The following is a 12,173-nucleotide window of genomic DNA, read 5'->3' as shown; positions in this document are numbered from 1 at the left end:
GAGAGATCTTCTGTTCCCTGAAGAATGCACTAAAACAAACTTAAAAATCCATTTGCTCCTTCTCATTACCCTAATTTGACAGGCAGTAAGAGCCCTGAGATCATTTGTCAAAGGTAATGACAAAAGCAATGAAAAGGCATGTGTAACACTAGAAACTCATCTGTTCGGTTAAAATACAACATAGTTCTGCATATATTCTGCATGCCAGAATTCAAGAACTTGACACAGTAAGCACATTATGCATGAGGTCATTTTCTCTACACGCTTTCCAGTTTACCTCATTTGCTGACTTTCTTAATTGAATTCAGGTTTTAAATTGCTCTTGCAGAATCATGTTAAGCAGCTAAGGAAATGCAAAGAAGAATATAACAAATAAGGGACAAGGCACATACCTCTGAACAGGCTTTGGAAACACTGCCACAGATTTAAAGTATTAGACAATAAGACTGTTAACCTTGACATGTTGAATGTGGACAAGACAGGAGCATCAGCAATAAGGAAAACGAAGACCTATAAATGCAGGTGCAAAGCAACTGGACCGTGGTATAGCTCATTGCAAGCTATCACCAGGAACTCACACTGTGTTAGTTTTCTATACTGCAAAATGCAATCTTTATTGTAGATGATGCAATTTAGAGTTCATTGGTCACACCAATGAACTGTGCAGCAAAGGTATAATTAATGAACACATTAATTATTGCCCCTCCCCCAATAAAAAAAAGTTAGAGTAAGCTTTAGACCTCAGCTTCTTTCTTCTGCAATCTGGCTTGTAGATTTTAGTGCTCATGGAAAGGACAGACTAAAAGTACTGATGAAATCCGAAACAAGTCAGCTCCTACACACAGCTCTGTCATATTCACTGCCAAAACAAAGCCTCTCATTCATGGGGACTGTGTGCAGGCTACTCTTGATGCAGCAGAAGTCTTGGAAGTCATTCTTTTTTTCTGTTCTCTTTTGCTTCTGCGTAAACTTGACTCTCTGAACTCAGACTTTCAGGTGGGTTTGCTATATATCCAAAACATCTAGTGGGAACTGGGGTGGACTCCCAAACTTCTTTTCACTCATGACTAAAGTCAGGAATTGAGCCAGAAAGTACAGAGCACTAAAATCACCAACTAATCCTTCACATCCAATATTTTACATGCAGGATACAAAGATGCAGGATACATAACAACCAGAAATATTGCTAATATACAGTACAAATCAGCCAATTGGCCAAAAGCCAATAAATACAAGGCTTTTCTGTGGCAAAGCTCATCACTGCAAAGCTTGCACACATAACAAAAATTACACATTGTTTAGTGTCTGCTTAAGTCCAAAGGATAAAATATCAATGGGCATATACTTGCTTGAGTATCACTAACAAGCAATAAATTAGAGATATTTAACTGACCTAGAAGCCTTTTTTTGACTGGTTGCAATTCCACTGTGATTAGACTGAGTTGCATATCTGGCTGTGAGACTGTATGAGAAGAAACAGAGAAATTGAATTAAAGAATTTCTTTGAATATGTATAGAAAGAACACACTTACCAGTAAACTATGAGTTAATGAATGCAAATCGAACATGGATAGAAAACACAAATTAACTGGCAACAATATGAAACAATGTAAACATGCAGACTTTTATGAGAGATGCAATGAACAGATTATGAAATAATGGATATTGTTATAACTTGTCTCGCTTGAAATTATCCCATGAATAGACAAAGTGAGCAAATTTCCACAGTGACTGAATTCCTGAAGTATAGCTCAATTCACACAGAATGTACCTTAAAACACTGTGCCTTTTTTTTTTTCCTTCTTTTCCATGAAAAGTACTAAGCACAAACACACACTTAATGGTCTCTCCAGCAACCTGACTGGATTCACAGTATGGCTGTTAGGAACAGATTTTCTATACCAAATTCAACATGGACTCAGTAAAATTCCCACTAAAGCAAGGTGACCCTCCTGATGGTAGAGCTACATGGAAGAAGTATCCTGTCACAAATTTTATTACTGTTACAGCACAGGTCATGTATGAGATGACCCAGGCAATGAATCAGAGGCAGCATTAAGAAAGCCCTGGTATGTGCTTAGACTCACTGTGAAACTCCACAGGAAAATGCACCTTTGTCTATTAAAGCATCCAAGTAGTATTTCTGCAAAAGAAGACTTGCTACGCTACAGGGCTAAATACTTTATGTTCCTTTTGACACCCAACAACATGGCAGCAAATTATTTCCTCTAATGTTTTAGACCTTTGCATAGGGGATATGTCAAATGTATGGCCGAGGTACAGCCTTCTGTCGCTTATGTGAGTTTTCATAAATAGGTGCATCCTCTGGGATCCACACAGTCTAAGGCTGTAGACAGGTGCCTGAGCCAGGTGCAATCACAACATCAAATTCCTTGAATTATTAAGGAATTCGTAGATGACTGAGTAAGCAGAAACTCTGATAGTCACAGATTTCTTTTGTTTCTCAAAATTCTCCAACTTCCAGCAATTCTTTGGACTAGCAGCCAAAAAAAACCACTGTGCTCTGGTCCCGGGTTTTATACTGGCAGCACTTCTAAGAAGCACCTTGTGTTGTTGAGTCTACCAGAACAGTGTTAAGCAATTTCTGCCAGTCCACTGAAGCAGCCAGGCTGAGTGTAGAGCAGGTGGGAGAAGCTGTCAAGAAAGGTCTTACCTTTCTTAGCACTGCAGTGCTGCAAAGGGGCAAGAAGAAGGCACAAACCAAGGGAAAATGTGAGACTGGAATGGGATGTTAGATTATTGCGACTTTACCAAGTAAATCCCAACAAAGCACTGCCTCTGTTCCTGCCAGTTAGAAATGGCACATTTGCACATGATGAATATAAAAAAAAGGAGTACTTCAGTCTTAAGAGGGCAAAAAGGAATCATTCAATATGTGAAAGCAGCACTCAGTTCTCTGATATATACCTTCACAGAAATGCTGACAAACTGCTTTTTTATACGACCATAACTTCTGTGGATATTAAAATTAAAATATATAATAATTACACTTCATGCATTTTTATCTATCTAGTTTTTATTATATTGAATTACATTTCACTTACAGATATATTTCTTAATAATGTCTGGACTTATGACGCAAATGTGCCATAGGTTGTTTTACTGCAATTGCTACATTTGTGCCTGGCATTACAGCCCATCTTTTAGGGAGATCTTTCTCTCATTTTTTTCCCAACATATTTAAAATGAAGGAATATAGAAATGAATAGCTAGTTATCTGCCTTGACTAAAATAAGACATTTGTGAGAAAAATTGTATGTCAAATAAAACCTTAGTACATTTATGCTGTAAAAGGTGGAATGATACACAGTACAACCAACATAGACAGTAAGATGGGAAAACAGAGTGAATAGGATGCAGTGCCACAGTGTATCATAGCATTTCTACCTCAAACAACACATCACCAAGTAAATGGAAAGATCAAAGAGCTTAATCTCAGCGTTGATAAACTAGCCCACAGACTTTTTAATAGCAATAAGTACATAAAATGCCTATCTGATATCTTGCTAGAATGCTTTCCTTCTGGGCCTGTTACTTGGGACTCCATCCACTAGCAAATTCATGAAACATCAGCCTACAGACTGCTTTCAAACTTTCCAGACAGGCTTGAAAGTCAGTGATGAAAGTACTAATGTCCTTGTAGCATGATTTGCAAAGCATGATTTCCACTGTGACTGAGCAAATTTATTTTCCAAAGTAATGTAATAAAAGAAAGGTAAAAAGAGAATTTAACAACTCATAAAGCAGGTGCATGAAGTTCCTAATGACTTTAGGTTTTCCTTCTCAATTAGCACTGGATGTGCTGGGCCCATTAAAGCTTTGCCCACATGCATTTTCCAGTTGCTGGCCTCAGTTTTACAGACATGAACTGCAACACAGTTGGAGACTAAACTTTAGCCTAGCCACTCTTCTGAATGGATAAAAAGTATTTACCTTTTGCCCTGTGTCCTACCAGATAGTTTTCTGTGGGCAGTATCCGTCAGTAAGGAAAATAAACCTGTTTTGCTTAGAACAGTTATTTTTAATGCTTACAAATCCACACCGTGATACAGTAAGCATGTGTCTGCAATGAAGCAGTAAATGGATCTTATCAGATCAGACAGTACCAGTTTAATATTACAACATTCAGGACAATGAAGGATTTCCTTGTCAGAGGGCTGGAAAGGGGGTTTTTGAAGGCCTCTGGTTCTCAGCTGCCTGCTGCCAAGACTCCTTCCACTGCCACAATACTCATATCAGCAATCACCTACACCACGTGCATGGGACCAGGCATCAAGTTTAGCTCTCCTCTTCCAAATAACACACAGGGATAGTAAACTGAATCCTGTCCAAAACAGACAAAACAGCATATAGACATCTGATACCAAATCCTTAGAAATAATCTGGACTCTGCAAAAATAATCTGGGCTCTGTCTTCTAGGTGGAAGTCAACAATGCTTTGTCTTACAAAGCAGGGAAACACTAATCAATACAGCAGATATGAAACTAGAAAATCATTATGAGCTACAATACTAAATGACTTTATGTGGCACTTAGGGACAGGTTTTAGTGGTAGACTTGGCAGTGCTGGGTTTTAGCAGCTGGACTTGATGAACTTAGAGGTCTTTTCCAGCTAAATCATTCTATGATCCTATGAAGATGGAAGGCAACAGATTGTTTGACACTGGACTGAACTACCAGAAAGTCTATCTTGTTGCCATACAGTATGTCAGAAAAAAGCAGGTCCTTGAAAGTGGGTTAACACATTAAGCTGAAGAATGAAGCTTGTATAAACCTGAGCAGAGCATGAATCAAGCTAAAAATATTTTAACCTCCTTCTTCAAAATGTAACCCATGCAGTGGCACCCTGAATATCATCTACTTTTTATTAAGTCTTCCGAAGGATCAAAAGGATCACATTAAATCATACTGTCATTTTCCTATAATACTAAGAGTCACATGGTGGTTCTAAAATGCCAGCTATGCACTATGTTAAAATTAGAAAAAGGCAAAGGGGTTTGTAGTATATAATCAAACTCTTTCTTCCTTACTGGCATACTTGAATTTTAATACACTGCAAGTACATTTAATCTCTTGTGTGAACACACTTCAGAACTGGTCACAAGTTTTGTGTTAGAACGATTCTCTGAAAAAGACTAGTTTAAAAAGAATGCTTTTTCAATGTAAAAATTTCCCCATAAGGTCTCAATTGTGCTGTGCACTGTTTTTAAATTTCTTTTTTCTTTTTAATAAGCTCCTTGGCTGCTCATCATCCTACCAGTTGAAAAGCACAAGAGATAAGATTCTAAGGTATAACTGACTCCAAATTCCAAGTGTGCGTAAAAAGATGCCACCAGAAACTAAAGTTTCTAGGCTCCTCACCATACCAGAGTTCGAGCAGGTAGAAGATCCCTGATTCCCCAAATGTACAGGCAAGGAACACTGAGGAAGAAACCAAAACACTTGATTTTCTGTACAAAACATATTTCTTGGACATTTGTTTTCCCTTTTTAGCCCAGTCTTGGTGAATTATTATGTTGCTGTTGAGCAGCTAGCAGAGTAAAGAAAGCACCAGTTCTCAGTGGCAAGAAGGAATGACCTTTATTGTTTTGATTTCACCATACATATAGAGTTTTCAAAAGTCACCCAGATTGGTTGGTCAGAAGCCTTCCCCTAGGCCTGACTGGCCAGGCTTGCACTGTCCAAGTTCTGGGACACTGTTTTAAGAACATCTAAACTTTATCTTTATTTATAAAACACAAGAAGAATTTTCATGAGAAAAGCTTGTGCTAGCCACATTATTATATGGCTATATCTATGTATATGTGTGTATATACTTACACATATCTGTATCTATACATATTTATTTATAAATAAATAAACATTTAACATTTATATAAATGTTATATATGAATGTGTATTTTGTAGATAGCGGTGAATTGTCGGTATATATCTAACATATAAATACAGATTTTTTCATTCACAAGAGGAAATATCTATGGCTCAGGCAGTTCTTACTCATACCCTGTCATCTGTTCTAAATTAGTTGGACATTTCTTCTTTCCGCTCTTTGAACTTCTGGCATCTTCTTCAAGCAATCTGTCTCCAAATGATTCATGCTTGGAGGTACAAGTAAAATTATGTTTTTAATGTTTTCCTATTGTTCACAACTCATAAACCAAAATGCAGATAACCCAATTTTGCCTCAATATTTATGTTCTTGCAGAACACAAAGATTTATAAGAACGAATCGTCTGCCACAGTGACCATAGTTTTCCTGCTCTGGTCCCAGTATCTGTAGTACAGGTATTTTGTGGGATTTAATGAAAGAGTACATAAACTACAACATAATAAAACAAAATAAGACATCAAGCAGTAACTGTGTGCTGTGGTTTAGGACACTGTGCTACTTAGCTACTGTGCTTAACCTAACCTGCAGCACACCTAAAATGCCACCTTTTCAACCCTACTATTTTTCTCTGAACAAACTGGCCAAGTGGATAACAGCATGCTGCCAGAACTAGGACTAGGCAAGGGACCAAGTGTACCCTTTTATGACCTTACCTCTATAACATTTATGATCTTATACGAGAACAAAATTATATCAGAGAATCTGCATAGAATCAGATGCCACCATTCAGCTTCACAGTTTGATACAGTAAGACGGTAATAAAGTTTTTTCCTAGAGGGAATGAAAATGGAGGTGACAGAAATGCTGATGCTCTTACTTCTTCAAATCTACACTAATTGTCTCCCAAATTTTTGCATACATTTCCAGAAAATCCACATTTATAACACATCCCAATATATGTTTGGGAATGCTATAAACCTGCATCAGTCAAAACTTTATCAAATAATTAACTGCTTCTGTTGATACTAGTAAAACATATTTGTAAGCATTTTTATTTGGTCTCCCCACTGACTTTAAAATGATAAAGAGATTTGCAATATAAAGAAAATACAAAAGATTCTACCAGCATTTCAGCCATTTTCCTTTAAGTATTTTCAAAACACAAATAAATTCCTGTAGGTCTGGTGAATTTTAAATATTAAAAAAACCTCTTTTTCCCCCTTCTATTTTAATCTATTTTCTACAGGCAATATTTGTCAAAAGCACTGCCTATGCCTCTTTATTTATTTTTATATATGGATTTTTATTTTGGAGTTTTTTAAGTAAATGATGAGAAAAAGCAATCTTCTCCACAGAAGCTGCCAACTGTAATGTTATTTCATTAACTGACACCTGAAAAACCACAATATGTAGAGTATCAAATTTGTTGCACTATCTGTGAAAATAGAAGGAGATAAGAGCTGATAAAAAGGACTGACAGAAGCAAAGAAAGTAGCAGTACAAATATAAAACTATGACTTAAACGAACGCAAGAATGCAAGGAAAAGACTTGGCCACACATTGGTATCAAGGAATTCATTAAGGAATAAATAGGAACAAAGAAAGAACATTTTACTTCACAATAGGTAAAAAAGGAATCATATGACCAAAAAAACCAAAAGAATGAAGACTGCAATAATTTATTATGGCTATCCTTGCATTTTGCCCTTGCATTTTATATCTTGGAATTTCATTTGCCATATACAAATAATTATAGACAACATCCAATGTTCATAAGACATCAGAATTAAACAGGTGGCAGGTCTGGGAAAGTAATAAATGTACAGACATTTGTATCAGATTTTATTTTCAGAGAAGAACTAATGAATCTCTGTGGAGAGTGAGGGCAGAGTACAAAGAATGTCTGAAGGGAACATTTCATTGTAAAGGTTCTATTCCTTCAAAAGGAAATATATAAAAGTTTGGATTCAAGTGCTACAAGGATGAACGGAACACTTCCCATTAAATTCTACATGACCTGGATTAGCAAGAGTGGAAATTATGGCCAAAGTGCATCATAACTGACATACAAAAAATAACAAGTGGCAAGGGTGACACAGGCCAGACAATGAGAGTATCTGAAATGTACAAAATTAAAATTGCCGCTTAACTGATTTAAAACATCCTTTTGAAAATGGTAAGAACATATAAGGAGAAAAGATGACAGTTGCATTTTGAACTGCAAACAGAAGACCAGGCAGGGGAAAAAAAACGCTTTTCTTGAGCAGAGGTAATTTATAAACAGAAGAAATCAGTGTAACTACATGTCACAGGTTACTAAAGAAAATGTTCCAGCATCAGGTACTTTGCAAGGAGAAAAACTGTGTGTAACACAAAAGGGGAAATACCAATCAGGTAAAGGACAAGTTTCAAGGATCCAGCCCACAGAAGTAAGAAGATGAATGATACAGTTTATGAAAGATTGGTAGTGAAATGGTCAAATAGTGCATGAACAGAATAAAAAAATCTGATGTGCTATTGAGAGACTAAAAATGCTTTATAATCTACTTTTTTTTTATTTTCTATCTAGGCATGCTATAGTATTCTAGAGTGGTATATTAAACTATAGGAAAGACCACTTAATCTAGAACCTGAATGTCACTTTGATACACCCTTTCCCCCATTATTTTCAGCTTAAGAAATGTTATTAGATATCTTCTTAGAGAAGGTGGGCTGCAGGGAAGAAGTATATGAGAAACACATTCTTGCTACTGCTTTGTTCTGTCTTTTCTGTGTGAAGGTTACTGGACAAGTTAGTCATTTCCCACTGATACTAAAGGCTTTTTTTACTTGGACTTCAGGACAAATATGATGATATTTGATGATTCCTTTCTGAAGTTCCTATCACTGGGAACCTTGAGAACTGTAATGATTGTATCTTTGGGGAGTAGAACAAAATGGGACCAAAGATGATTTGCAATGTAAAATAAAAGGTTAAAATAAAGTTAAATACCTAAGGGCCATTTGAAGGTCAGTTTACTGCAGATCCTGAAATAATCACATTAAGAAATTCTACCTGCATTATCTCCCAGACACATAAAAATCTATCAGATTAGATTAATAGCACTTTGTTTGCTTAGACCCTTACTACCAAACAGAGAACAGAAAAGAGAAATAAATATTTTCCTATTTTTTCTTCTCCTCAGTGATTAGATAATGATTCTGGGAATCACCTGGAATTAGATAATGATAAATGGGATAAGTGGGAAAAGCAGGAACTACCTACCCATTTCCCTTCACCAAAACCAAGTGACTAGCAATGGCAAGAGCTAAGGACAGTGAAGGGACTTGCTTCATCTCTTTCCCAAATATTAACCAAGGAAGACACACAGATATGTACACCTCCCACTCTCTACCCCATGTCAGTGCAATGCCCTTGGTGTAGACTGCTGCAACTGTACTTTAAACCTTGAAAAGATTTAAATGAAGGCCTTTTTCTAAACAGAGTGATGTAATCAGGACTGCTGTGCAGGTTGTCACTATTTTGACATGGATCTATTTCAATTCATAATCATAACCACTAAGTTTTCATTACTGTATTTCACACAGCACAAGCTGTGTGTCCAATATGCTCAATTTCTTCCCTAGTACTTCTGAGAAGCAGGCAACATGAAACCCTTTTCCTTGCAGTAGTTATGTATGTAACTGGCTGCAGAAATCAGCTACCTTTGTTTATATGCCTAGGAAAACCAGGGTGCACTTTTAATATAACAAATTTAACGAAGTCCATCTGGACCTCAAGCTGTGCTCATCATTCCTGTACGTGATAAAACAGTTTGTCCATCTCAGGGAATTTTTCTGACAGCTTACTGAAACCAGTTACTGTCTAATCTGTAAATGACACAGAACTTCTTTCATCCACATGTGTTTTCTCTTAGTATCTGGGTGGTTGAAAGATCATCACCGCAGATGTATTGCTCTGATAATGGAATCCACTAGCAAAGTGAAGCATAAGAATATAATGTAACCATTGTTGTCATCTATCTGTACTGACAGATATAAATAAGGCCACCAGCACTGTATTTTTAAAAATAAATCTCAGAGCTGCAATAAATTAATAAGGAAAGAGTGAAATGCCAACTTCAGATTATGAAGTATTCGATTTCCACAGTTAGTCATGGAAGAATGTAGGAAATTTGAGGGTAAAAAGAAATCAGAAATCACATCTAAAACTATTCTTTGCCTTTGGTTACCATTAAGTATTTACCACAGACCTTTTTCACTAGTAGTCTAATAATTTCAGAGATTTTATCATTAGTGGTACAAAACTATGATCTTCCATAAAGAAAGTATGCTTTTTGCAAAGAAATTTCACACACCATGAGCCAACTTCCTTCATTCTTTTTACATTTAATTTGAAGTGTTGCTGTTTGCCGTAGGATTAGATAGGCCAATAATACCCTTTCACAAGAAGAATCTTGCTTGCCCTCTGTGTGCAGAGTTTTCACAGTTCTGACATTGGTCACAGAGAGATTTCATGGGAATAGGAAAGTTAAGAGTACTGCCACACTGACCAGTTTTGGATAACTTTGAGAGGAGCCTGGGAAAAAAGAGTCATTATCCTCCCAAGCAGACTGTGCGCTAAGGGAAGAGAAGTTCCTCCAGAAATTGTTTTAAGTACATTCCTGATCTGTGTTGTCTCCTAGTCATCCAAGAACAACTAGCCTCCTGAATTCCCCATTTCTGCCCAAACCTCATCCATCCAGTCTCATATAACCTTCCCCTGGGGCCTCCGTTTACCTCAGCAAAACAACCTGTGTATGAAACCTGTGTAGTCCTAACATAATTTGGTGCCTGTTTCAGTTTTTGCTGACAAAGGGCTCAGACACTGTAGTAAGTAACTTGCCTTCAGTGGCACACAGAATGGGTTCAGACATAGTAATGATCACAGACGTTGATCATTGCTGAGGACATCTTAACCTGGAAATGAGGATGAGTACCATCATCATAGTCACCATCATCATCATCACCATCAATCATCATTATTATCACCATCATCATCACCACCAGGACCAGTCTTTTAAATTAGGAGAGTGAGATGCTAGCTCAAAACTTTCCTGGTCTTCAGCAGGGCTTGAATGCTACCATCTCTGTAATCTGACCATCTTCAGCGTGACTGCTCAGAGGTATTCCCTCTCCCATGAATAATCTGTATTTCTCTTGGAGAAAGTGAAGAGCATCACCTTTTCATATTTGTTTAATAAAGAAAATACAACAGCTTTCTACCTCCTAGGAAATATAAACTGAAATTACACAATATGCTTACTATACCTTAGCTGGAAGCAACAAAGATAACTTTTCTCATAGAATATTCTAACCTGAAATAACCTCAATTATTAATTGAAACTAAGACACAGATTCAAATACTTAAAGCGCAACACGAAATGTAATTGATTACTGAAGATTTAAAAAACTTATGAAGTCTATAAAAAGCACCCACCTTTGTCGGTGTATATATTTTGATTTTGCTTACATGTATGCACACATACAAACACAAAGAGATCAAATGCACTTAAATGCAGAGTGCATCAAAAAGACATCTTTATTTCCCAGGTGTCTAACAAAGTAGATATGTGTTAGTCTTCCATTGAAAGAAAATAGCCATGGTATAAGAAGGTGATTTTCACAATACTCTTGAAACTTTACTCAGATTAGGATTGAAGCATTTTGCCATTATTGAAAAAAGATGAATTTGCCATCCACATGTTATGGATGTTATCTGGCTTCGTTATCTGGCTTCTGCCATAATAATCCAACATTTTTTCTTGTTCCTTTCAAAAACCTGAAAAAACTTTTTCTAGGTAATAGAAGACCACAGGTCAATTTAATGGAAAATACTCTCTGTTATGTGCATATGCCAAATATTTTTTTCCAAAATATACACCATAAGGGATTTTCTGCCTTGAGGCTTGTACATACCAAACCTTTCCACAGTTATGTTAGAAATGTTAGAAAACAGAAGCAATCAAGAATTTTTAAAAATATTCAAAGCTGTAACACAGTTATAATAAAAAGGCATACCTGCACAATAAATGTAACAATAAATAGCCTTAAAAATTAACATTCACTATGAAAGAATAAATAGCTTGTTTTATCTACAGCACTTCAGAAGAAAAGTCAAATTACTCCATTATTGATTGATAGCAGATTATCTATTGAGTTGATAATTTCATATGGACAGTGTGAAGAATGTACATTAATATACACTTCAGACTCTATCACTTTTCAAATTTCTCTCTTCAGTGAAATATGTAGGTTTCAGTATCTGCATGAAAACTACTTT

General features: G+C 36.4%; 1 protein-coding gene across 11 annotated transcripts in view; it reads right to left on the bottom strand.

Annotated features, from left to right (window-relative positions):
- NAV3 (neuron navigator 3) overlaps nucleotides 1-12,173 on the bottom strand; it is a 508,081-nt gene that overhangs the window by 139,479 nt on the left and 356,429 nt on the right. For 10 of the 11 annotated variants that reach the window (XM_085045498.1, XM_085045490.1, XM_085045433.1 and 7 more), the window contains one exon: nucleotides 1,394-1,462. The exons of the other annotated variant lie outside the window; for it this stretch is intronic. In XM_085045498.1, the coding sequence (XP_084901624.1) occupies nucleotides 1,394-1,462 (69 nt within the window). The remainder of the gene's footprint in view (nucleotides 1-1,393; nucleotides 1,463-12,173) is intronic. 11 annotated transcript variants of the gene reach the window in all.

This window comes from Lichenostomus cassidix, chromosome 1Aa (genome assembly GCF_008360975.1).
Source record: "Lichenostomus cassidix isolate B80296 chromosome 1Aa, HeHo_3.0, whole genome shotgun sequence".
In the NCBI taxonomy this organism is placed as follows: Eukaryota; Metazoa; Chordata; class Aves; order Passeriformes; family Meliphagidae; genus Lichenostomus; species Lichenostomus cassidix.
This window is presented reverse-complemented; position numbering and strand designations above follow the sequence as displayed.